This window comes from Arachis ipaensis, chromosome B07, assembly GCF_000816755.2.
Source record: "Arachis ipaensis cultivar K30076 chromosome B07, Araip1.1, whole genome shotgun sequence".
NCBI lineage: Eukaryota > Viridiplantae > Streptophyta > Magnoliopsida > Fabales > Fabaceae > Arachis > Arachis ipaensis.
Genome location: NC_029791.2, coordinates 23,697,544 through 23,724,987, shown reverse-complemented (window position 1 = coordinate 23,724,987; position 27,444 = coordinate 23,697,544). Strand labels below are relative to the sequence as shown.

Genomic DNA, 27,444 nt, shown 5'->3' with positions numbered 1-27,444 from the left:
TATAAATAAAAAATTAAATGAAATACTATTAATTTTAAATTAAAAAATTATTTAAAACTCAAAATTATTTAATAAATTAATAATTAAAAATTAATAAATAAATTAATAATTCAATAATATTTTTAAAATAATTTTTAAAAAATTAAATTAAATCTTAAATTATTCTATATCCTAATTTAATTAAAATTATCAAACCTTAACCCTAAAATTCAAATCACACACTAACTCTCACAACCCTATCCACTCACCCCTACCCCTCACCCCCACACACGGTTAGAAAGAAAGAAAGGAAGGAAGGAAGTAAGAAAGGAAGAAAAGAGAAAGAGAGGGAGCAGGGAGAAGAAGAGAGGGAGGTGGCGATGCCGACGGAGGTGGGTATTGCCGTCGTTGTCAGAACTGAGAAGGAGAGGGAGGAGACTTTGAGAGAGAGGAATGTCATCGAGCCAAACGCGAGAGAGAGAGAGGGGGCCACCGCAATCCACGGCGCCACTGGAGGGATTGTCGCACATCACTCTGCCATCAAGATCGCTGCCGTCGTTGTCCAGTGTCGCCGTCGCGTCGCCATTGAAGAAGAGAGGGAGAAAAGAACACAGGTCAGTGGCCCAAAGGGAGGAGTTACCGCCGTTGCTCCTCACCATCATTGCTGTTTGTAGTGACCAGAGGGAGCCGTGGCTGTCCGCACCACTGTCGGAGCTGCTGCTCTATTCCACCATTGTCTGCATGCTCAGGTATGTTTGTTCCCTCTTCCTCTAACCCCTTCACCCAACAATGTACCAAATTCCTAAGCTAAAAAGAAAATTGAGCTTTAGGGTTTTATTAAGTTATAATATGATCATTTTAAATCTGATAGCTTTAAAGCCTTCAAAGCCTTCAAAGCCTTGCTCTGCCGCTCTTTGCCTGTGGTCATCGCCAGTTATTATTTTTCCAGATTGAATCGTATGCAATGCATATACAAATTGAATCGTTACTTGAAGTATCATTGTAAAGCTTTATTAATTTGTATATATATATATACACCTTAATTTGGCTTATATTGAAGAAGCTGGCAGACGAAGGGGAGAACAGGCAATGGATGGAGGACATAAGAGGAAAACTAGCTATGGTAGCCACTGTGATCGCAACCGTAACCTTCCCAAATGGGACTGAATCCATCGGGAAGTGTTGTCCAGAACGGTGAGCACAGGAATGTAAGTTGTTGATTTTGATTATTTGAAATTTTATATTGAATTTAGTTTATCAATTTCAAGCTAGTAAATTTGTTGATTTAGTGGTGTCACTGTGGTTGCTGAAACTAAAACGCAAAAAAGAAAGTAAAACAAGAAAAAACAGAAAGGATGAAGATGGAGGGCTATGCATGGTCTTCTGGGATTGTTTTTGTTAAACCATCATATCAATCTATATTACACTATATCATCACATTATTTGATGGAGTAATAATAGATATTTTTTAATAATTAATCTTGTTATATATCCAATAATTTCATAGTTAACTAAAATTCTACTAGCTAGCAACTTAGACTTTATTTTTCTAGTCTCTGATCTTAAATTTAAATTATTAGTAGGTGTTGGGAAAAAATATAAATAAAAAATTGTCTCTACTATTGAACAAGGTAGCTAGCTTTGATTTCAAAAATTAGGAAAGATAATAAAGATGATAAAGCTTAGTAGAAGAAGTGATAATAAAAAGAAGAAAATAGCATTTGATTTGATTAGTAGGTAGTATTTACATTAAGGAGTTGAGTGAGTTAATAAGAAGTAGTAGCTAGTACCATGACTAAAAAATAGGTTTAATATACGAATCAGCTTGTATTTGAGGACCTAAAAGCAGTTATAGAGGAAGCGAAAGTGGTACGTTGCAATAAATTTTAAGCTTGAGTGTCTTACTTTTTATTTTTATTTCATCCTTTTCTTAAGCCCTCAGCCAATTGTTGTTTTTATTTGTTAGATTGTTTATAATGCATGCTAATATTTGTATACTTGAGAGATCAGATGACACTTTCTTTAAAATTTTTAATTTAATGAATTTTGTGAATATTTTATGATGCGTTTACCTTTTATATAATGATGGTTGATAATGAATTTGGAGTGGGTTAGCTTTAATGGCTCCTGATTAGTGATGAAAACTCGTTTTTGGCTACAGATTTCGGATGAACTTGGAGATATATATGACTATGTAGCTCCCTGTTTTCCCCCAATGTTTGATACTTATTTAGTATTTCTTTTTTTTTTTTTGTTGATAACCTTCTGCTAGTGAATATTCTCATTACAATTTTCAGATGTGCTTGCCACTGATTTTTTCTCCTATGTATATTGAATGGTTGCCCCTTTTATCTACTTTTCTTAATAATTAATTATGGTGCCTGATGCATGTCTTATGAAGGGAACCCCACACCATTAGATGTATCAGCCTTTCCTTTTTAACATGTGTTACTTTTGGGTAATTATTAAAAAGAAACAATACCCTCTGCTTAGATTATTGGTAACTGCTTTTTTCTCAAAATAATGCAACCAATTTTTGCTTTGGATACAACTTTTAATCTATACATATTCATAGTTAAACCCTTCTTGGATTGTATACTTAATTAAACACATGGCCAGAAAGATCGTAAGCTTGATCCTCAAATTGAAGAGCAGTTTGGTGGTGGGAGATTGCTGGCTTGCATAGCTTCTCGACCTGATTAATGTGGCAGGGCTGACGGGTAATGCATATAACTATTGCTTGTTTGGGTTGCACTGAATTTTGTCTAATTTGATTCTTGATCTGTTACTTATTTCATTCCTTCTTGAATGCTGCAGCTATATTTTGGAAAGTAAGGAGCTTGAATTTTATATGAAAAAAATCCAGAAGAAGGGAAAAGGTGTTACGTTATTGATCTATTCTCATACTTGTATTTTGGATGGGATGGAATGGGTCTTATAATGACTTTAATTATCGACATGTAATATTTTGATGTGTTGTGTACTTTTTGAAAAGAGACTTTACCCGGTATTACATGTAATGGATAAATTACACTCTATTTTGATTTATGTTGTTTGGATTAAAAACATATCTAGCTTATAATGAAACTTTTATGATTTAGATTTCTTGAATTTCTTATTTTTAGATTTATTTGGTGATTATCATTATTTTGGGATGTGATTATGCTTTAAAAAAAAATTAAATCGCATAAAACAAAACAGGCTATGGTCATGGTTTTCAGGTAGGGTGACCACAGATAGGCTATGGTCATGGTGAAAACCGTGACCATAGATAAGGCTTTGGTCATGGTTTTAAGGTGTGGTGACCATAGAGGCTATGGTCATGGTTTTAAAGAGGGGTGACCATAGAGGCTATGGTCACGGTTTTAAGGATGGGTGACCATAGATAAGGCTATGGTCATGGTTTTAAGGAGGGGTGACCATAGAGGCTATGATCATGATTTGTTAGCCTGACTGAGATTTACAAGGTGACCATAGCTTGCTTCAAGCCGACAGTCTCCGTGGGATCGACCCTTACTCACGTAAGGTATTACTTGGACGACCCAGTGCACTTGCTGGTTAGTTGTGCGGAATTGTAACAAAGTGTGATTTAAGTTTAAGAGCTCTAAGTCCTTTGGTGCCATTGTTGATGATCACAATTTCGTGCACCAAGTTTTTGGCGCCGTTGCCGGGGATTGTTCGAGTTTGGACAACTGATGGTTCATCTTGTTGCTTAGATTAGGTACTTTTCAGAATTTTTAAAAATGAATTCTATAGTTTCAAGGTGATGTTCTTATCATCACAAAAGCTGATTGATTCTCATCAATTTAGCTGCTGAATGTAATTCTTCTTGCATTTTTCGAATTTATACATATTGTTCTTCATTGATCTTCAAGTTGTTCTTGATGATTTCATTGCTCTGATCTTTAAATTCTCTTGTTTTGTGTGTTTTATTGCATTCTCAATTTGTTAGTGTCTCCTATATGAAAATTTTTAAGTTTGGTGTCCTGCATGCATTGTTTATTTGATCTTAGTTGCAATTTTTATTGTTTCTCATCATAAAAAAATTCAAAAATATTTTCAAAATTGTGTCTTTTCAAATCAATAATACAGAGAATTGAAGATTCAGAACATTCAGCAGAGGAATCAAACAGAAAAAGCTGGGCGTTCAAAACGCCCAGTGAAGAAGGAAAACTGGCGTTTAAACGCCAGCCAAGGTACCTGGCTGGGCGTTTAACGCCCAAAAAGGTAGAGTTTTGGGCGTTAAACACCAGAATGGATGCCATTCTGGGCATTTAACGCCAGGATGACACTAGAGGGAAGATTTTGTTTTCAATTCAAATTTTTTTCAAATCTTCATAATTTTTCAAAATCAAATCTTTTTCAAATCATATCTTTTCAATCATATCTCTTCAAAATCAATTTCTTTCCATTTTTTATTTATTTACAATTTTCGAAAATCCTTGTTATAATTAAAAATTTACTTCAAAATTTTCAAGTTGTTACTTGCCTATTAAGAAAGGATCAAACTTTAAATTTTAGAATCATATCTTTTAATTTCTTGTTAGTCAAGTAATCAACTTTAATTTTAAAACTTTCTCGTTTTAATTTGATTTTCAATCATATCTTCTCAATCACATCTTTTTCAAAATTTACTCTCAATCATATCTTTTTAATTTCTAATTTCAAAAATCTTTTCAAAAATCACTTAATTTCTTTCCTAATCTTAATTTTCAAAAATTTCAATCAAATTTTCAAATTTTCTTTTTAATTATTTCAAAATCTTTTACTTTAATTTTCGAAAATTCTTTCCCTCTTCTCACATCCTTCTATTTAAAGGACTAACACTCCTCTTCAAGGTATAGTTCGAATTCCCTCCTTCTTTATATGATCGAATTCTCTTCCATCTACCTCTTCCTTCTATTCTTCTTTTCCTCTGACACCTCAAGGAATCTCTATACTGTGACATAGAGAATTTCCTACCTTCTTGTTCTCTTCTCTTTCATATGAGCAGGAACAAAGATAAAGGCATACTTGTTCAAGCTGATCCTGAACCTGAAAGGACCCTGAAGAGAAAGCTAAGAGAAGCTAAGGAACAATTCTCTTTAGAGGGCCTAACAGAGCTTTTCAAGGAAGAAGAAACCATGGCAGCCGAAAACAACAATGCCAACAATGCAAGGAAGGTGCTTGGTGACTTTACTGCACCTACTCCCGACTTCTATGGGAGAAGCATCTCAATCCCTGCCATTGGAGCAAACAACTTTGAGCTTAAGCCTCAATTAGTTTCTCTAATGTAACAGAATTACAAGTTTCATGGACTTCCATTGGAAGATCCTCATCAGTTCTTAGCTGAATTCTTGCAAATCTGTGACACTGTCAAGACCAACGGGGTTGACCCTGAAGTTTACAGACTTATGCTTTTTCCTTTTGCTGTAAGAGACAGAGCTAGGACATGGTTGGATTCACAACCTAAAGAAAGCCTGAACTCTTGGGAAAAGTTAGTCAATGCCTTCTTGGCAAAGTTCTTCCCACCTCAAAAATTGAGCAAGCTTAGAGTGGAAGTCCAAACCTTCAGATAGAAGGAAGGAGAATCCCTCTATGAAGCTTGGGAAAGATACAAGCAATTGATCAGAAAGTGCCCTTCTGACATGCTTTCAGAATGGAGCATCATAGGTATCTTCTATGATGGTCTGTCTGAACTATCCAAGATGTCATTGGATAGCTCTGCTGAAGGATCTCTTCATCTGAAGAAGACACCTGCAGAAGCTCAGAAACTCATTGAAATGGTTGCAAATAACCAATTCATGTACACTTCTAAAAGGAATCCTGTGAATAATGGGATAGCTCAGAAGAAATGAGTTCTTGAGATTGATACTCTGAATGCCATATTGGCTCAGAATAAAATATTGACCCAACAAGTCAATATGATTTCTCAGAGTCTGTCTGGAATGCAAGCAGCAACAGGTAGTACTAAGGAAGCTTCCTCTGAAGAAGAAGCTTATGATCCTGAGAAGCTAGCAATGGAAGAGGTGAATTACATGGGAGAACCCTATGGAAACACCTATAGTCCTTCATGGAGAAATCATCCAAATCTCTCATGGAAGGATCAACAGAGACCTCAACAAGGTTTCAACAACAGTAATGGTGGACGAAACAAGTTTAGCAATAGTAAGCCTTTTCCATCATCTTCTCAGCAACAGACAAAGAATTCTAAGCAGAGCCACTCTGACTTAGCAACCATTGTCTCTGATCTAATCAAAACCACTCAAAGTTTCATGACTGAAACAAAGTCCTCCATTAGAAATTTGGAGGCACAAGTAGGTCAGCTGAGTAAGAAAATTACCAAGGTTGCGAGAACCAGACCGGTCAATAACCGGTGAGGTCACTGGTTCAATAGTTTACTGGTTTGACCGGGGTTCAACCGGGGTTCAACCAGTTTAATTAAATATTAAATAAAATTATTAAAAAATTTAAAATAATCTTAAGTATATAAATTCAATCTATAACAATCAGAAAATCAAAGACCAGAAAACAACTTCAAAAAACCATGAAAATAATGAAACAGCAAGCAGCTAACAGAACCTTAGAAGCAGCTAACAGCTAACAGAAGCAGTAAAACAGAAGCAGCAAAACATATTCAAAATAAAAAAACAGTCGAGCTCACAAAATAAGAAGCAAAACATATTCATCATGATTCATGAAGCAGCTAACATAAGCAGCAAAACATATTCAAAATCAAAAACAGCAATCATGAAAATAATGAAACAGCAAGCAACTAACAGAACCTCAGAAGCAGCTAACAGCTAACAGAAGCAGCAAAACAGAAGCAGCAAAATATATTCAAAATAAAAAAACAGCCGATCTCACAAAATAAGAAGCAAAACATATTCATCATGATTCATGAAGCAGCTAACATAAGCAGCAAAACATATTCAAAATCAAAAACAGCAATCATGAAAATAATGAAACAGCAATCAAAATAAGAAGCAGCAAAAAATATTCATCATCATTCATGAAGCAGCAAACAGAAGCAGCAAAACATATTCAAAATAAAAAACATCAGAAAATCTGAATCCAAAATCAAGAACGCAGCATAGAACAGGCGAGCTCACAGAACCTCAGAAAATCAAAATCCAAAATCAAGAAGGCAGCATAAAGGAGACAGGAACAGTCTTACCGGAGAATGAGGAGGCAGGCTTGGCCGGTGGTGCTCGCGGCTGCTGTGGATGGTTGTGGGTGGTGAATGAGGAGGCGGGCTAGGTGACGTTCGGCGACAAGGAGGCGGGCTCGGCCGGTGGTGGTCGCGGCTGCTGTGGGTGGCTGTGGGTGGCACTCGTGGCCTTCGTGGGTGAATGGAGGCTGGCGCCGAATGCACTTGGAGAGGGGAAGAAAGGGGAGAATGGGAGATTAGGGTTAGTGCTGTGGCAATTGGCATAGTGGGTTAGGTCAGGAGCTTGGGACTTTCGTGTACGCCTTTCTTTTTTTTTTTAAAGCCAAAACGACGTCGTTTGGCTAGTGAAGTTGCAAACCACTAAACCGCCAAAAAACCGGACGGTTCTTCTGGTTCACCGGTTAACCACCGGTTTGACCGGTTTTTTCACCGATTTTTTGTCAGACGGTTTTCCACGTTACCCGGACCGGATAGGTAACTGGTTCCCAGTTTTTCCAGTTGAACCGGCCGGTCCGGTCCAGTTTTCAGAACCATGAAAATTACTGAACTCCCTCCTAGTACTCTCCCAAGCAATACAGAAGAAAATCCAAAGAGAGATTGCAAGGCCATAAACACGTCTCACATGGCCGAACTTGGAGAGGAGGAAGAGGCAGTGATCTCCACTGAGGAAGACCTAAATGGACGTCCACTGACCTCCATGGAGTTCCCTAAAGAGGAACCATGGGAATCTGAGGCTCATAGTGAGACCATAGAGATTCCAGTGAATTTACTTTTGCCATTCATGAGCTCTGATGAGTATTCCTCCTCTGAAGAGGATGAAGATGTTACTGAAAAGCAAGTGGCTACGTACCTTGGAGCAATCATGAAGCTAAATGCCAGGTTGTTTGGTAATGAGACTTGGGAGGATGAACCTCCATTGCTCATCAAAGAACTGGATGACTTGACTAGGCAGAGATTACCTCTGAAGAGACAAGATCCTGGAAAGTTCTCAATACCTTGTACCATAGGCACCATGACCTTTGAGAAGGCTCTGTGTGACCTAGGGTCAAGCATAAACCTCATGCCTCTCTCTGTAATGGAGAAGATAGGGATCATTGAGGTACAGGCTGCAAGAATCTCACTGGAGATGGCAGACAATTGAAAGAAACAAGCTTATGGACTTGTAGAGGGTGTCTTGGTAAAGGTTGAAGACCACTACATCCCCGCTAATTTCATCATCCTTCAGACTGGGAAGTGTATGGATGAATCCATCATCCTTGGCAGACCCTTCCTAGCCACAGCAAAAGCTGTGATTGATGTTGACAGAGGAGAATTGATCATTCAAGTGAATGAAAACTCCCTTGTGTTTAAGGCTCAAGGATATCCCTCTGTTACCATGGAGAGGAAGCATGAAGATCTTCTCTCAATACAGAGTCAAACAGAGCCCCCACAGTCAAACTCTAAGTTTGGTGTTGGGAGGTTTCAACATTGCTCTGAACATCTGTGAGGCTCCATGAGAGCCACTATCAAGCTATTGACATTAAAGAAGCGCTTGTTGGGAGGCAACCCAATCTTTACTTATCTATGTTAAATTTCTATTTTCTTCTGTTATTTTATGTTTTCTGTAGGTTGATGATCATGTGAAAGTCACAAAAATAATTGAAAAAGCAAAAACAGAAGGAAAAATAGAATTAAAAAATAGAACACCCTAGAGGAGAAACTTACTGGCGTTTAAACGCCAGTAAGGGCACCAGACTGGCGTTAACGCCAGGAATGGGCAAGAAGCTAGCGTTAAACGCCAGAAATAGGCAGCAGCCTGGCGTTTAACGCCAGGATTAGCAGCAAGGGGGCGTTTTGCACGCCACATGGTGCAGGGATGAGAAATCCTTGACACCTCAGGATCTGTGGACCCCACAGGATCCCCACCTACCCCACCTCTCTCTCTTTTTCACCCATTCACCAATCACCTCAATACCTCTTCCCCAAAAACCCCTCACCTATCAAATCCCACCATTCTCTTCACCACTCACATCCATCCTTCATAAAACTCCACCTACCTCACCATTCAAATTCAAACCACTTTTCTACACCCACCCACCCATAATGGCCGAACCATACCCCCTCTCCACTCCTATATAAACCCATCTTCACTCCTTCATTTTCACACAACCTAAACACTACTTCTCCCCCTTGGCCGAAACACAAAGCCCCCTCCATCTCCTATATTTCTTCTTGTTCTACTCTCTTCTTTCTTCTTTTGCTCGAGGACGAGTAACCTTCTAAGTTTGGTGTGGTAAAAGCTAAAGCTTTTTGTTTTTCCATAACCATTTATGGCACCAAAGGCCGGAGAAACCTCTAGAAAGAGGAAAGGGAAGGCAAAAGCTTCCACCTCCGAGTCATGGAAGATGGAGAGATTCCTCTCAAGGGTGTATCAAGACCACTTCTATGAAGTTGTGGCCAAGAAGAAGGTGATTCCCGAGGTCCCTTTTAAGCTCAAGAAGGGCGAATATCCAGAGATTCAACATGAGATCCGAAGTAGAGGTTGGGAAGTTCTCACCAACCCCATTCAACAAGTCGGAATCTTAATGGTTCAAGAGTTCTATGCCAATGCATGGATCACCAAGAACCATAATCAAAGTGTGAACCCGGACCCCAAGAATTGGCTTACAATGGTCTGAGAGAAATACTTAGACTTTAGTCCAGAAAATGTAAGGTTGGCATTCAACTTGCCCATGATGCAAGGATATGCACACCCATATACTAGAAAGGTCAACTTTGATCAAAGGTTGGACCAAGTCCTCATGGACATATGTGAAGAGGGCGCTCAATGGAAGAGAGATTCAAGAGGGAAGCCAGTTCAACTAAGAAGGCATGACCTCAAGCCCGTGGCTAGGGGATGGTTGGAGTTCATCCAACGCTCAATCATTCCTACTAGCAACCGATTTGAAGTTACTATAGACCGGGCTATCATGATTCATAGATCATGATTAGAGAGGAAGTAGAAGTTCACGAGGTTATATCCCAAGAACTCTACAAGGTGGTGGACAAGTCCTCTACTATGGCAAGGTTAGCCTTCCCTCATCTCATTTGTCACCTCTGCAATTCAGCTGGAATTGACATAGAGGAAGATATCCTCATTGATGAGGACAAGCCCATCACTAAGAAAAAGATGGAGCAAGTGAGAGAACCTCACCAAGAGCATGAGGAAACTCCTCATCATGAAATCCCTGAGATGCCTCAAGGGATGCATTTTCCTCCACAAACTTATTGGGAGCAAATCAACACCTCCCTAGGAGAATTAAGTTCCAACATGGGACAACTAAGGGTGGAGCACCAAGAGCATTCCATCTTCCTCCATGAAATTAGAGAAGACCAAAGAACCATGAGAGAGGAGCAACAAAGGCAAGGAAGATACATTGAGGAGCTCAAGCACTCCATAAGATCTTCAAGAGGAAGAACAAGCCGCCATCACTAAGGTGGACCCGTTCTTTAATTTCCTTGTTCTTTATTTTCCTATTTTTTGAATTTTATGCTTATGTTTGTCTATGTTTGTGTCTTTATTACATGATCATTAGTGTCTTAGTGTCTATGCCTTAAAGCTATGAAAATGAATCATGTTTTTAATTGAAAAAGAACAACCCAATTGGCGCGCTCTCAATTGTGTTGGAAAGTAGACATCCTGGGCTTTCCAGCAATATATAATAGTCTATACTTTGCCCAAGATTTGATGGCCCAAACAGGCGTTCCAAGTCAGCTCAAGAATTCTGGCGTTTAACTCCAAAACTGGCATAAAAGCTGGAGTTAAATGCCCAAACTGGCACAAAAGCTGGCGTTTAACTCCAAGAAAAGTCTCTACACATGAAAGCTTCAATGCTCAGCCCAAGCACACACCAAGTGGGCCCAGAAGAAGATTTCTGCATTAATTAATGATTTCTGTAAACCCTAGGCTACTAGTTCTCTATAAATAGGACCTTATACTATTGTATTTTAAATCTTTGATAAGTCTTATGCTATCTTAGACACGTTGGGAGGCTGGCCATTCGGCCATGCCTAAACCTTGTTCTTATGTATTTTCAACGGTGGAGTTTCTACACACCATAGATTAAGGTGTGGAGCTCTGCTGTTCTTCATGAATTAATACAAGTACTATTGTTTTTCTATTCAACTCAAGTCTATTTCTTCTCCAAGATATTCATTCGCACCCAAGAACATGATGAATGTGATGAATATGTGACACTCATCACCATTCTCACCTATGAACGCGTGATTGACAACCACTTCCGTTCTACATGCAAACAAGCTTGAATGTGTATCTCTTGGGTTTCTGATCTAAGATTGGAACCTTCGTGGTATAGGCTAGAATTATTGGCGGCCATTCCTGAGATCCGGAACGTCTAAACCTTATTTGTGGTATTCTGAGTAGGATCTGGGAAGGGATGACTGTGACGAGTTTCAAACTCGCGATTGTGGGGCGTGTGACAGACGCAAAAGGATCAATAGATCCTATTCCGACATGATCGAGAACTGACAGATGATTAGCCGTGCGGTGACAGCGCATTTGGAACGTTTTCACTGAGAGGACAGAAAGTAGCCATTGACAACGGTGATGCCCAACATAAAGCTTGCCATGGAAAGAAGTATGAATGATTGGAAGAAGGCAATAGGAAAGCAGAGGTTCAGGAGGAACAAAGCATCTTCATACGCTTATCTGAAATTCCAACCAAAGAATTGCATAAGTATTTCTATCTTTATTTTATGTTTTATTCATCTTTTAATTATCAATTCTCCATCACCATCTGAATTAGCCTGACTGAGATTTACAAGGTGACCATAGCTTGCTTCAAGCCGACAGTCTCCGTGGAATCGACCCTTACTCACGTAAGGTATTACTTGGACGACCCAGTGCACTTGCTGGTTAGTTGTGCGGAATTGTGACAAAGTGTGATTCACGTTTAAGAGCTCCAAGTCCTTTGGTGCCATTGTTGATGATCACAATTTCGTGCACCAAGAACTCTCTTATCAAATCACTTATTTATATAAATTACTATTTCTAAATAAAATATACTTTTGATAATACAATTTATATGGTCTCATGTAATTATAGATGTATTGTCTAGTCACTGAGTTATAAAAATCACTCCGTTATTTAAAAAAAAAACAATTTAGGAAGATGCCGTATATGTGAGCTTTATTATACAAGGCTAACAATCAGTACTCACTCCTTAGACTTGTCATGCTCCATAACTCACAAGCAGAGTCCAGTCATATTAATTTATTTTATATCTTTGTTAAGGAATGATATAAAAATTATTTGTTCTAGTCAACTATTTATAGATTTGAGTTTATCAAAAACATTTGTAATTTCTTTATTTAATTTGAATTTAAATTTGTTTGGCTTGCTAAAAAAAGATTCTCCAAAAAATAAATCATGACTCATTTTGGATTTTATAAAGTGGGATCTGGTGAAGTTGTTAATGATGATGTTGATAATGATGGTGGTGATGGCCATAAGCAACAAATAAATGTGGTTGGGTTGTGGTGGTGGGTGAGGAACAATGACTAGAGAGATGGCGATGAAATGAGGAAATGAAGGGATTTTTTTTAAATAAATATTTTATTTACCAAAATATGTAATTTGTAGCAATTTTATGAAAATACACATTATCTTTTATCTCGTTTACAGTATAAACGAAAAAGATTGCATGTATTTCGTTTACACTGTAAATGAGATAAGGCATGAAATGGCGTGTCCGTATCACGTTTATACACGTGTTGTGTAAGGGCCTTATCTCGTTTGTAGTGTAAACGAGATAGATGCAATCTTATTTCATTTTTACACTGTAAACGAGATAAGACTAAACACGGCCTATATATACAATTCGTTTACAGCATCATTTGGAGTTATTTTTCATCTATTTCTTCAAATTTTCTCCAACTTCTACCCTCTTCTAACCATATTATTGACTTACCATGCGAGCATGGCGCGCATAGACACTGACGTGATGGCTCGATTGGGGTCTGCATTACATACTCCTCCTCGTCATCATCTTCAGAAGAACCGCTCCCGTTGCTATCGACAACATACTCCTCGTCTAAGTCCTCACCGTCAACAATACTCCTTGTCTGAGTCCTCACCGTCAATGTCCATGTCTTCCACTGGACAAGCAACGTGTAGCGGTGATGGTGCGTGAGGTGGGTTATCCTGCACGAAGTCCAACTGTCTAGATCCACCGTCACCAACATCAACAACCTCCACAGAAAGCTTCATCATTTGTTCCGCCGTGATTCTCCCTTGGATGTCAAACATCAGGCGCATATGCTTGTCGCCATGGAGCCCAAACAGAAGAAACCAAAAAACTCTATTTTTTATTGGTGCTAGCAACGCATATCCCACCCTTCCGATATCTTTTTTCCCGCTACCACCGACGCTACTCAATATATATCTGACTCTTTAGCTTGGACAAAGAACTTACTCGTCGGGTACGCAACAGAATGATATTCTCACACTCAAATATCACCCTCATTATCACTATTTCTCATATGACAATTGGGATACACAGTTACAACCAAATATTCACTACTACTAGACATTTTGGCTTATTTTCGGAAGAAAAACATAGAGAAGAAGTAGTGAAATATTTGTGGAGAATACAAAGGGTTGCACATCCTTTTATAAGTGCTGAAAATTTGTTATAACGTATCTTGTTTACACTACAAACGTCTTAATTATTCACGTATCTCGTTTACACTATAAACAAAATATACCCGTCAATGTTATGTAACCTTATTTCGTTTACAGTATAAACGAGATACGTTTAGTATTATTTTGTTTATGCTATAAACAAGATAAGATCAGAAATCTGATGCATTTTGGTAAAACGTTACAAATTATTTATTCTGAAAAATAAACCATTTATTTTATTTATTTAAAAAATTTAAAAAGAAATATAATTGAGGTTGTCTAATCCCTTCTCCTATTATTAAATTAATATTTTGGTGCAATTATAATTTAGATTAGAGAAACTTGTAGTTGCGAATTTTGTAGAAGTGATCAAAGATAGGTACAAGTATAACACAATTTACACAATTTAAACAATATATTAGGTTAAAAAAATTAGTAAGGATAATATTAATAAATACAAATGTCTAACTTCTCCGAACAAAAATATTATGTATCTATTTGTTAATCAAAAAATATTTTCGATTGAGGTAGGTGGTTCGAGGTAGTGAAAAGGTCGATTGAGATATGGGCTGTTGTTGAAAAGATGCACGTGCAGGCATTGGTTGAAGGTACCTGACACGGACTTGATTTCAAACACTTTGCCAGATCGAACGAGTCTAGTCGAATAAGTATTCGAAAGGAGAAATCGAATAGTTGTTCGAATAGCAAATCGAGCAGTTACGTGAGTGGAGAAATTGGAGGTTTTCATCACGTGAGGAATTGATGGGTAACATTTCATTGGCAAAAGAGCAGGAACGGTTACCAAGTAGTGCTCATTCAAGTCAGCATCTTGTAATTGATTATCAGTTACGGAAGTAGACTATAAATACTAGAAAGTTTTAGGGAATAAAGGTTGGAACTTCGTTTCAGAAATTACTCACGCACTCTCACATCCCAGCGACTTTCTGAGTTTGCCTCGAGTCAATTATCTGTAGGGTTCCTTCCATTTGTCTTTATTTTCCATTTATAATTCCAGTAAACTTTACCTTTCAAGCAAGTTTGTCTTTCAAGTTAATTTATCTTTCAAGCATTCTTTAATTTCCATGTCCAATTTACATTTCAGTAAATTTAATTTTCAAGTCAAAGTCCTTTGATTTAGTCGAAGACACCTTTACTGCTTTGTTTAAAATCCAACGCAATCTTTTCGATTCCAGTTAATTTACTTTTCGAAAGCTTCATTTTTCATTTCTTTTGTTCTCTTACAAATTTTAATTTATATTTCATTTCGATACCTGTCTAATCGAAGACTCTTTGATGCACTTATAGAAAACTGGTACCTACAAAAGAGGAGTTGGTTTCGCTCCCAGACCATTAGAATCAAACCACCATCGATTTGCTAAAAATCGACAAAACAAATTAGAACACCCGGTGGTGAAATAATGAAGGATTCGAAAATATTTTCCAAAATGAAAACAATATTTTGAATAGAGAAAATCCCCATATAGTTCTCCATGGTCAAAACGCTGATGAAGTTCTAGCCAGATTACGTGCTAATCATGGTGGTAAACGTTATCAAGTCACAAGAATTGTGGAGGAAGTACTTAATCGAGTCAGTCTGGATGTTGGTTTTATGAATCGACCTCACTTTGTGTCTGCTTTCTCTCAAGTTGTCCAGATGGCCGAAGTGCCAAGAGGGGTGAAAAATTCAAAAATAATTACAAAATTTGTAGGGGAAGTTAGAGAGTCAACTACTGAACATGTCGCTCGATATTTGGTTGAGATTGGGAATTTAGCCAATGATGAGAATTTGAAAATAATTTTTTTTCCTTCTTCGTTAACGAAGAATGCGTTTACTTGGTTTTCGAATCTCAGGCCAAATTCGATAACGACATGGAATCAGTTAGAAACTGCTTTTCATGCTCAATTTTATCGAGGAGAAATGAATGTGGCAGTTACTGATCTGGTTGCTTTGAAACGTCAAGATGGTGAAACAATTGATGATTATATGATACATTTCAAAAATGTTAGAAGTACATGCTATGTTTCATTACCCGAGAATGAAGTTGTGAAAATAGCAATTATGGGGCTAGGATTTTATATGCGCCGAAAGTTGCTTAATATGCATATCCCCGATTTAGCCCATTTGGCTGAAAAGGTCCATCAGACCAAACTCATGAAAAAGGAGAAGGAGAAGTATAGGAGTGAGCATAGATCAAAGAGTAAACCTTTTACCCGAAAAGAAAAAGTTGCTTATGTAACTATGGAGTCCTCAGAGGAGGAACTCGATTTCGAAGCAGAAGTCGATTGGGCTGAACTTAAGAAGGGCCCTTCATATGTTTTGATATTTTGAATGATTCAAAACTAAAAAGTGGAAAGAAATACAGTTTTGATATTTCGAAATCTGGTCAGATTTTTGATGTGTTGCTCAAAGATAAACAGTTAATTTTGCCTGATGGTAGAACTTTACTTTCGGTGAAAGATTTGAAAGGGAAACCTTATTGTAAATTTCACCAAGCAACCAGTCATTCGACTAACAGTTGTGTTCGTTTCAGGGACTTAATTCAGGAAGCTATAATGGAGGGACGGTTAAAGTTTGATGATGGCAATAAGGAAATGAAGGTTGATGTTGATCCCTTCGATGCTGATGCTAGCTTTATCGAACCATGTTTCGGGGTGAATATGGTTGGCATGTCTTACGACTTTGACGTGGTTCTTGATGATTTTGAATCACAAGTTAAATCTGTGTACCCTTGAGCAGGAGATGGTTTGCTCAATTTCTTGGTACAGCAGAAGATTAAAGGCCAGGATGTATCTCTGTGTCCACGGTGTAATGCTATTTTTGATGCTGAAGCCACATCAATCTTTGAAAAAGAGAGAATGAAGAAGGAGCTAGCTCATATAGAAGAGTAGGCTCGACAAAGGCAGCCAGTTAGGTGTACGGAGGGTCAGAGTTCTACGACCCCTCAACAGAATATAGGTGTTCAATGGATTCGGAACTATCAAGAGTTCTAGAAGCGGGATGTTCTTTATCGACGCAACCCATAGTGGGGACATCGAGGACCTCCTCGAAACCAATATCCCCACTATCGTGGTTGAACCAGAGGGTATCCAAGAGGTAGAGGAGGAAGAAGAAACTTCAATCAAAATAAGAAGCCTCAGGCAGAAGTAAGCAAGGGGGCAACACCTTCCGTACATTCCTGAATTGTCTTTCCTTCTGATAGGGAGACGTGTCCAAAGGGAATTCCATCTCCTGTAAATATAGAAAAAGGTAAAGCAGTGGCTCAGTCTTCAGGGATCGACAAAGGCAAGGAGGTTGATATCGATGAAGAATATTTTGAAGAAGGGGATGATGATATGATTAGAACGATTTCAAATATTCCAACTGAGTATTTGGGAGAATATAAAGGTGACCCAGAGGAAGATTATGATATGAAGGATGAGGAAGCTTTTTTCTTCATCCGAATTGAAGATGAGCCGGGATATTTTCTTCGGCCTACCGAAAAACAAATGTCTCATCTCCGCCCACTCCATATAACCACTACTTTGAGTGGGATCAAAATAAATAAAGTCCTAATTGATGGTGGGACAGCAATCAGTTTTTTTCCAGAAAGGATGTTGATGAAAGTTGGAAAACATCCTGATGACTTGGTCCCCACAAACATTGCTGTAACTGACTCCAGCAAAAGGTCTGGTCACTCTGAGTGTTAAGGTTGGATCTGCCGAACGAAATACTGTGTTCGTGGTGGTTTCATCAAAAGCAAGTTATAATGCTTTGTTAAGGCAAGATTGGATCCATGGTGTGGGGGCTGTACCTTCTACTATGCATCAAAGTGTTCTTCTTTAGAGGAATGATGGAAAACCTGAAGTCATTAAGGCATATTCGAACCTTTATGTCGAACAGCTGAATATTAATTTCAGAATGTATAATCCTAAGTTGAAGCCTTTGAATGTTGACAAGACACTGAACTCTTATAATTGTGAAGGTTGTTACTTGTCCTCGGAAGGCTTGTCAGTGAAGTTGCGCTACCCAGAGTTGGACTTTACTCCAACTGGTTGGGATTGTCTCTCTTGAAGATCTCTTGAACGGTTGCCCTATGGACCAGGTTGAGGGAGTTTCCAATTACCTGGTAACTTTTCATAATTATTTAAATAATTTTCTTCTTGTGGAAAATAAAGATGGTTCTTCTGATGAAGTAGAATCATGTAGAGTTAGAAGTATTTTTAATAGTAATTGTGTTAACTCGACATCTCCAGTCGAGTTTAGTCATAGTTTACATGTTCCTTCTTTATGTAATGAAAGTGATGCTACAAGCCAAACTGCTGATCTAATAGCAGAGGCACATTTTGTTGAAAATCGAAGTAATTTTAATTTAATAAATAATCAAGTTCGTCTGATTCCCAATGAATCTGTTGATTTTTCTTTTGATTGCATCTATGATCTAGAGCCTTTGGGTTTCGAAAAATATTCAGTAAAAGATGATGACAATTTCAAAGGGTTTGAAACTCAATATCCCTTAGAAGAAATTAATTTAGGGACTCTTAATGATGTTCGAATTACATATATTTGTAAAGATCTTGTCGATCCTTTTCGAATAGAACTTTTCCATCTTTTACATGAATTTAAAGATTGCTTTGCTTGGGATTATCATGAGATGCCTGGTCTCGAACGTTCTCTTGTAGAGCATCGATTAGCATTGAAACTAAATGCTCGACCTGTAAAGCAAACCCCTCGTTGGTTTGCTCCAGAAATCAATCAAAAGATTAAAGAGGAAATCGAACGCTTAATTAAAGCAAAATTTATTCGAACTGCACGATATGTGGAATGGGTTTCGAATATTGTTCCTGTAATGAAAAAAAATGGGAAGTTAAGAGTATGCATTGATTTTCGAGACTTGAATAATGCTACTCCAAAGGATGAATACTTTATGCCAATTGCAGATATGTTGAGCGATTTTGTAGCGGGAAACGAAATCTTAAGTTTTATGGACGGTTATTCAGGATATAACCAAATCTTCATTGCAGAAGATGATGTGTCTAAAACTGCCTTTCATTGTCCTGGGGCATTAGGCACTTATGAATGGGTAATTATGCCCTTTGGTTTGAAAAATGATGGTGCTACTTATCAACGAGCAATGAATGCTATATTTCATGAGTTTATCGGAAAATTTATGGAGGTGTATATCGATGACGTCATGGTCAAATTGATTTTGGTGAATCAACATATTGATCACCTACGAAGAGCATTTGTCACTATGAGGAAGAAGGGATTAAAAATGAACCCTTTAAAATGTGCTTTTGGGGGTGTCGGCTAGAAATTTTCTAGGTTTTGTTGTTCATATAAAAGGGACTGCAATCGATAAAAATAAGGCAGATGCAATTTTGGCATTATCTGCACCCAAATCGAAAAAAGAATTACAATCCTTCCTAGAAAAGGTGAATTATCTCAGAAGATTTATTTCAAATATTTCTGGTCGAACTCGAGTATTTGCACCTTTAGTAAAGCTAAAGAATGACTCACATTTCGAATGGACGAATAAGAATCAATCAGCATTCGATTCGATTAAGGCTTATTTATCTAACGCCCCAATTATGGCAAACGTTCACCCACATGAGCCCTTAAAATTGTATATTGCGGCGTCTATAAACACAATTGGTTATATGTTAGCCCAAGATGATGAAAATGAACATGAACGGGCCGTTTATTACCTTAGTTGATTTTTAACTGAAATCGAGACAAGATATTCCTCGATAGAGAAATTGTGGTTATTCTTTATATTATGCCTATATGAAATTAAAATGTTATATGGTGGCTAAATCAGTGAAAGTTATCGCACAAACTGATATCATCAAATATATGTTAAGTTTCCCAATGTTACAGGGACGTTTAGGGAAATGGATGCTAGCTTTAACTGAGTTTGATTTACAATACGTTCCGGCCAAGGCTGTGAAAGGTCAGGTTATTGCAGATTTTCTTGTCGATAATTCAAATAATCTGAATGACCCGGGGGCAAATGTGATCGACATTGATGTTGATTCTTGGAAGTTATATTTTGATGGATCGAAGCACAAAGATGGTGCAGGGGTTGAAATTCTTATTATCTCACCAGAGGGGATTCCATCTGAATTATTGTTTGAATTAAAATATCTGTGCTCGAATAATGTGGTGGAGTACGAAGCTTTGATTCTGGATCTCAAAATATTAATTAGTAAAGGGGCTTTGGAAGTCCAGATATTAGGGGATTCTCAGTTGGTTTTGAAGCAGTTATCAAAGGAGTTTAAATGCAATAATGAGAAGTTGCAAAAGTATTTAACAACTGCTTGGGAGTTATTAACCTCCTTTTGAAAAATTTCTTTGGTTCACATCCCAAGGATTCATAATGAAATTGCTAATGAATTAGCCCAAATTGCTTCGAGATATAGAATCGGTCCAGAAACTCTTAAAAAATTGGCTAGTATCCATCAAATATTGGTGCCTGCAAATGAAAGAGAGGCTTTGTGCATAGGTGAATGGGAAGATAGTATTTAGAGAAAGCCTATTGCTGAATATTTGAAAGATCCCAGCATTTCGGTTGAAAGAAAGATAAAATTACAGGCGATGAATTTTGTCTTAATGGCTAATGAATTGTATAAGAAAGGAATCGTTGGAAGTTTGTCGAGATGTTTAAGCCAAGATGATCAAAATATTGCTTTGGGCGAAGTCCATAAAGGGATATGTGGGGCCCATCAGGTTGGGAAGAAGATGAAATGGGTGTTATATCGCAATTATGTGTATTGGCCAACTATGATCAAAGATTGTATTGAATATGCAAAGGCATGTCAAGAGTGTCAAAAGCATGGTTCGATACAACAGATCCCAGCATCTGAGTTGCATTCGATCATAAAACCATGGCCATTTAGAGGTTGGGCTTTGGATCTAATTGGGTTAATTCACCCTCCTTCATCGAAATAGCATAAGTTTATCTTGGTAGCAATCGATTACTTCACAAAGTGGGTTGAAGCAGTTCCCCTAATAGAAGTTAGTCAAAATGAAATAATAGACTTCATTGAGGAACATATAATCCATCGATTTGTAATTTCTCAAACATTGAGTACTGATCAAGGGACTATGTTTACTGGTCAGCGAATTAAGAATTTTGCAGCCTCGAGGAATATCAATATGGTTACCTCAACTCCTTATTATGCACAGGCTAATGGGTAAGTAGAGGCAGCAAATAAAATCCTGATAAATTTGATTAAAAAGCATATCGGGAATAGACCCCAAACGTGACATGAAACTTTAAGCCAAGTATTATGGGCTTATCAAAATTCACCAAGAGGGTCAACAAGTACTTCACCCTATAAACTGGTTTATGGCCATGATGCAGTACTACCACTAGAGATTAGTTTGACTACTTTAAGAGTGTCGAAACAGAATGATTTGCCAGTTGATGATTACTGGAATGCAATGTTTGATGAGTTGAATGAATTGGATTCAGAGCGAATCCTGGCACTTGAGAGTATGATTTGACAAAGAGAAAGTGTTGCTCGAAGTTATAATCGTCGAATACAAGAAAAGTATTTCAGTATAGGTGAATTGGTTTTAAAATTTATTTTGCCAATGGAAAAGAAATCGAAATTTCTTGGCAAATGGTCCCATACTTGGGAAGGTCCCTTCTAAGTGATAGGATTGTATTCCGGAAATGCATATCGGATTAAAGATATCGAATCGGGAAATATAATTGACTCAATTAATGGAAAATACTTAAAGCAATATTTTTGTTTGCCAAATTGAAGTCAGGGTCTATAAGTCCGAAAGAAAGTAAATTTATTACAAATACTGAAATCTAAGAGGTATGAGGTGCCAGAAGTCTTGCCAAGTCTGAGCGTAGTTTTACCCTGTTGTTGTCCAAAGTTGAAAGTGCCTCAGCATGCTTGAACTTTTCATATTGGACCTTGTCAAGTTGTTTCCCATACTCTTCTTGCCTGGTCTCAATAGAAACAATTTCTTGGATGATTTGTTGTTGTTCTTGCTGGGCAGTAGTCAGAGGTGCGGCTATTTCAGCCCGTCTTTCACGTACTTTGGCAAACTTTTCGTTAATCTGGGCCAATTCTATTTCAAGTCTTATCTCTTCCTTGTCATAAAATCCTTGAATAGAAATAGCCTGAGAGATTCTCAGATCAAATTCTTTATAGGAAGTTTTTTTCGGTTGAAGAGCAGAGGCACAATTATCTACTTCAGTTTTGATCTTAGCTTCTTCATTTTTGATCTCTTGGAGTTTATTTTGAAAATCTACGTTGTTGTTGGCAAGCTGTTTAAATTGTTTGATTATGGCAGAATACGGAGTAGAAGCCGGAAAATCAAAGGTAAAATTCAAAAGATCAGATAAAAGCTGGTTGAGAAGGGCATCCTTAATCCATGTAGCAGGTAGATGATCCAAGAGTTTAAGAAGTGACCGAAGTTGCTCTCGAGTATCAACATCTAACTCGAACGGAGGGATAGATGTAGAAGGTCCGGGAAGTATTGGTGCAAGAACAGGTACTTCATCCTCTTGGATGACTCGATTTAAGACGGAGATCAGGTTCACCAATGTAGCGCTTGAAGGTGTGGTAAAAACTCCCAAATTTTCAGATCTTTGTTCAGGAGGAGTTTGGAATTTGGTCTGTTAGGGGGGACTGGAGAATCCTTGGGGAGTTTCTAAGACTCTGGATCGAGGTGAATCTGAATTGGTAGTTTCAGAAACTCAAGAGACAGAGTCAGAGTCTGGGGCTACTTGGTTTTCAGTAGAAAGTGCAGCCTGGTTGTTTGGTGAGGTTGGACCAAGGATTTGAGTCTGTGTTGGAGAATGCTGTAAAGGGTCTTTTGTCAAATCAACCACCTGTGTTCCAGAAGAAGGTGGGAAGGCAGCTTGTAATGGCTGAACGGACCCTGTAACTTGGATTGAATCATGAGATGTGGAGTGTCCTTGGTCATGTTGTTGTTGAGGAAGTAGTCAATCAGGCACCAAAGGAGATGTGATTGAGTGAGGAGCAATGGTGGGCTGATGTGAAAGGTACACAGTTATAAGTTAAGAGTTATTCTAACTCAAATGAAATATATGTAGAAGTGATAATGTTACCAGAGTGAGTCTTGGCTTTTGAATTAATTGAGGACCAGGATCTGAATCAGCTGTATCCTCTGATTGAGAGGAAGCAGCAAGAATGTTCCGGATGTTTGTTCACTTCCATCAGAGCTCTCACTTGATGGTTGCAACCGTAACTGATAAAAATCAAAATCAAGAATTGTTAAGCAGATATGATTTTTGAAATATTCTAATTCGAAGTGCATAGGTATATGTAAAACTAGTTACCCTTCTAGAAGTCCTGGTGAGAGTCCTTCGACTTTTGTGTTGTAGTTGTTGAGAAGAGGCTGTGGTGTCAGCTTTTCTTTTTTGAGATTTTTTGGGAGAACCTTTGGCAGCAGGGGCTGTTCGAATGGCAGATTGTTGGATCTCCTCTAAAGTATGACTGTACCTAAAGTAGTAAGCAGTCCACCATTCGAGACAAGACTTGGTGATATATGAGTTGCGGTCAAAAATAATAAAATTGAAATGCTCCCTTTGTTGTTGATTTGTTAAGAGCCAGAAATCAAGTTCACTTTGAGAAGTTAAAGTAATGTGGCAAAATGGTTTGTTGTTTCGAGGAAGAGGGGTTGGAATGGCTGTGAGAATCCCAATTGCCTGGCTGTGAAATGAGGGGCATACAGGGTTATTTTAAACTTTTCTTTTTGTGCTGGGGTAGCCCTGTAGGAATTACTTGAACGGCCAATAAATTTGCCCAATATCGATTAGCCAGTTCATTTTCCTCAGCATCATGTGGAAAGAGCAAGCAATCAAGCCATGCAGGACCACAATTTCTATGCAAAAAGGGAGCGAAATTGAGGTTTTCATTATAAAAATCTTTACAAGAATGGAGGAGAGAAAAACAGCCCAAAATCGGTCTTCATTCGATTGTGTACCTGGGAAACTTGGCTTGTAGTCAGCCAATCAGAAGCCTTCGATGTGTTGTTTGTCAGTAGCCTTACCTCCAGGCTTTGTCATATACTTTTCGAAAATGACATTAAGCCATAGTTGGAGAAGGCAGAGGGGGCCACCTGTACTGATCAAACAATTATCTCGGAGACAATGTACAAATTGACCAAGCTCTTCGAAAACATGCCCTAGAAGAAGCTTGGCCAAATTAAGGGTATTTCCTTCATGAAGCAGGACAGCCAAAGTAAGGAAAAACTTTGAGATCTGGACACTTCGAGAACAGAAAACGATGGCATTTAGCCAATAGAATAGAAAGGCTACAAGCTCATCATCTGTGACAGCAATGCCCTCTTTGCCCATATGATGAGCAATGAAATCACTATAAGAACTGGTAGAGGCAATGTTGTAGTGGTGTTTTGGTTGCATGTCAGGAGTGCAGTCTGGAGGATTTATGGAAAACCTGTAATAGCGGCCACATCTAAGAGAGACATACCAATCATTCCACAAGTGAGATGGAAATTGTTGGTTGTCCTGTTCCGAAAATAGGTTACAGCTCCAATCATCCAAGGGAGCGTTGAGGGTGAGAAGTGAGAGAGCCTTAGGAGTTCCTGAATCCCCAGAGCCCCCCAAGCAGCGCTTTTTGTAGGAGCAAGGCGCTGAAGCCAGGCCATAAAGTCGGTACCTCGAGGATTAATTTTTGGATTATTCTTGAAAGGTTTCTGATTAATGAAGAAAGAAATATCAAGGGATTGGTTGATTAACAAATCTCCCCCCTGAGCACTAGGGAAGAAAGGTGATTTCTCATTCGCCCTCTCCAAGGATTCGACAGGCCCAAGAAAATAATGAGTATCTTCACCCACCGTGAAAGGGATCAGGATTCTAGTATCATTAATTTGAAGTTGGGGATCGTCAATAACTTCATCATTAACTTGGTTCAGCACATGAAGGGCTGGTGGAACTGGTGGTGCTACTATGGGACCTTTACCCTTGTCTTGGGCAGCAGCGTGAGAGGAGGAAGTGGCCATTGCAGAACAGAGAAAAGGAAAGTTTGAATGGTTAAGGGTTAAGCAAGAAAGATTGGTGCAAGAGGAATTCAGAGAGCAAGGGATCGGGAAAAATTGAACAAGGGCAAAAATGTCGAATTTAAAGGAAGTGTTACTGTACCCGTTATTGCAGAAGGAATGCAAAAAGAGGTAACTTCCTAAAGAAGGCGAAGAGGTGGAGAGAGAAAGCATAAGTCTCGGGAAACATGTCGAGTGGGTCAGTATTAATGGGAAGTTAAATGGTAATTATTACTGATTCAAGAAATTTGAATTTGGATTAAGTGTTTCATCTTCCAATAATGTTATCAAAGGCAAACACATTAATCCAAGGGGGCAATTTGTTAATCGAAAAATATTTTCGATTGAGGTAGGTGGTTCGAGGTAGTGAAAAGGTCGATTGAGATGCGGGCTGTTGTCGAAAAGATGCACGTGCAGGCATTGGTTGAAGGTACCTGACACGGACTCGATTTCAAATACTTTGCCAGATCGAACGATTCTAGTCGAATAAGTATTCGAAAGGAGAAATCGAATAGTTATTCGAATAGCAAATCGAGTAGTTACGTGAGTGGAGAAGTTGGAAGTTTTCATCACATGAGGAATTGATGGGTAACGTTTCATTGGCAAAAGAGTGGGAACGGTTACCAAGTAGTGCTCATTCAAGTCAGCATCTTGTAATTGATTATCAGTTATGGAAGTAGACTATAAATACTAGAAAGTTTTAGGGAATAAAGGTTGGAACTTCATTTCAGAAATTACTCACATACTCTCACATCCCAGCGACTTTCTGAGTTTGCCTCGAGTCAATTATCTGTAGAATTCCTTCCATTTGTCTTTATTTTTCATTTATAATTCCAGTAAACTTTGCCTTTCAAGCAAGTTTATCTTTCAAGTTAATTTATCTTTCAAGCATTCTTTAATTTCCATGTCCAATTTACATTTCAGTAAATTTAATTTTCAAGTCAAAGTCCTTTGATTTAGTCGAAGGCACCTTTACGGCTTTGTTTAAAATCCAACGCAATCTTTCCGATTTCAGTTAATTTACTTTTCGAAAACTTCATTTTTCATTTCTTTTGTTCTTTTACAAATTTCAATTTATATTTCATTTCGATACCCGTCTAATCGAAGACGCTCTGATGCATTTATAGAAAACTGGTACCTGCAAATGAGGAGTTGGTTTCGCTCCCAGACCATTAAAATTGAATATTGAATGATTTGCTAAAAATCGACAAAACACCTTCAATCACATTTTTTATTTAGATGATTATCTATGCATTGATTATTAAAAGTAATTATTTTTACTGACATAATAATACGTAATTCGATATAGTATAAAATTATGTTGATGCATTAAAATTAAATTCATAAATAAAACCAATTTTTTTAGGAATAATAATATAAATTAAATATTTTTATGATTACTCCTTTATTTAACACCATCGATCCTCCAAATATTTCGCGTTCCATTGCATATTTTCCTCCCCCTCTCTCACTCCCTCATTCTCACATTGTTGATCTGAACATGGTGTTAGGATTAGGAAGTTGTTCATCCATGTCATCAGCCTCACTTTCAAGTAGACCCCAGCTTCATCATCACTACAACCTTTCAAGCAAATTGGCCAACAACAATGTGAAGAGTTCTTCTTGTGCGGTGAGGAGAAAAACCGGCGGGGTTGCGGTGGTTAAGGCGGCGGCCTACTCCGCCTCCTCATCAATGGCGGATCATGGTAATAACAAAGCCGTTTTGGGTATAGTGTTTAAACCTTTTGAGGAAGTGAAAAAAGAGCTTCTTTCTATACCCAAAATGCCCCATCAATCTCTGGCTCGCCAAGGTTATAGTAGTCATTGTGAGGCTGCACTCAATGCACAGATCAAGTAACAACTAACATTTTTAATTTTTTATCATATCTTATTTTAATTAATGTTGCTATTTTTCTCACGGCATTATATTGTATAAGCGGTTTCTTCTTTTCTTGATTCAGTGTGGAATATAATGTCTCCTACGTCTATCACGCCATGTATGCTTACTTTGACAGAGACAATGTTGCACTCAAGGGATTCGCCAAGTAATTAAATCTCTAATCTCTTAATCTTAATTACAACATATATTATTTTCATTAATCTCATATTTGTTAATAATTTTTATATTTAATAAATAAAAAGATAAATTAATAGGGACTACTAGTTATCAAAAACGTTGATAAATTAATTACATACAATTTTTTTAGATATTTCAAGGAATCAAGTATGGAGGAACGACAGCATGCTGAGATCATGATGGAATACCAGGCATGAACTGATATTTTGTTAATTACTCCTAAATTACAATATTATTAATTTTATTTATTTTTCCTTTTAACACAAAAATATAATTAATTCTAACAAACTATGGAGACAATAATGCTACTCCAACTTAATAAAAATTCACAAATATGCTTTATATATAAGAGTAACTATATATACGGTAACATATATAATTTAACAAAAAGGACCTTAAATTAAAGGATTTAGCTAATTTATATCTTATGGGTATATTTTAAAATATAATAATAAATTTTTTTAAATTTTTTTTATGTATTCAATACATTAAAAATATAAAAACATTTATTTTTTAATAACTTTTATAAAATATTTTTTATAGTGTTTATA

At 37.6% G+C, this 27,444-nt stretch overlaps 3 protein-coding genes across 10 annotated transcripts in view; all 3 read left to right on the top strand.

Moving 5' to 3' along the window:
- LOC107607019 lies at positions 224 to 3,085 on the top strand. Of its 8 annotated transcripts, none has more exons than XR_002351274.1 (4): positions 224 to 728; positions 1,043 to 1,187; positions 2,599 to 2,699; positions 2,797 to 3,085. XR_002351274.1 is itself a non-coding variant. In XM_021107497.1 (2 exons), the coding sequence occupies exons 1-2, from the start codon at positions 433 to 435 to the stop codon at positions 1,144 to 1,146; spliced, it is 393 nt and encodes a 130-aa protein (XP_020963156.1). In that variant the 5' UTR covers positions 224 to 432; the 3' UTR covers positions 1,147 to 1,163. The 8 variants fall into 8 exon arrangements, 2 of the variants coding, with proteins under 2 accessions (XP_020963156.1, XP_020963155.1); XR_002351276.1 differs by having other exon boundaries at positions 1,040 to 1,173; positions 2,603 to 2,699; XR_002351275.1 differs by having other exon boundaries at positions 1,040 to 1,173.
- On the top strand, positions 13,087 to 16,523 carry LOC107607021. The gene is made up of 3 exons (XM_016309013.1): positions 13,087 to 13,291; positions 15,275 to 16,104; positions 16,179 to 16,523. Exons 1-3 carry the CDS (start codon positions 13,087 to 13,089, stop codon positions 16,521 to 16,523), a joined length of 1,380 nt encoding a protein of 459 aa, XP_016164499.1.
- The window catches only part of LOC107608080 (ferritin-4, chloroplastic-like), a 4,264-nt gene continuing 3,060 nt past the window's right edge, over positions 26,241 to 27,444 (top strand). The window contains exons 1-3 of the mRNA XM_016309969.2: positions 26,241 to 26,670; positions 26,778 to 26,861; positions 27,024 to 27,084. Of these exons, the coding sequence (XP_016165455.1) occupies positions 26,318 to 26,670; positions 26,778 to 26,861; positions 27,024 to 27,084 (498 nt within the window). The 5' untranslated portion in view covers positions 26,241 to 26,317. The remainder of the gene's footprint in view (positions 26,671 to 26,777; positions 26,862 to 27,023; positions 27,085 to 27,444) is intronic.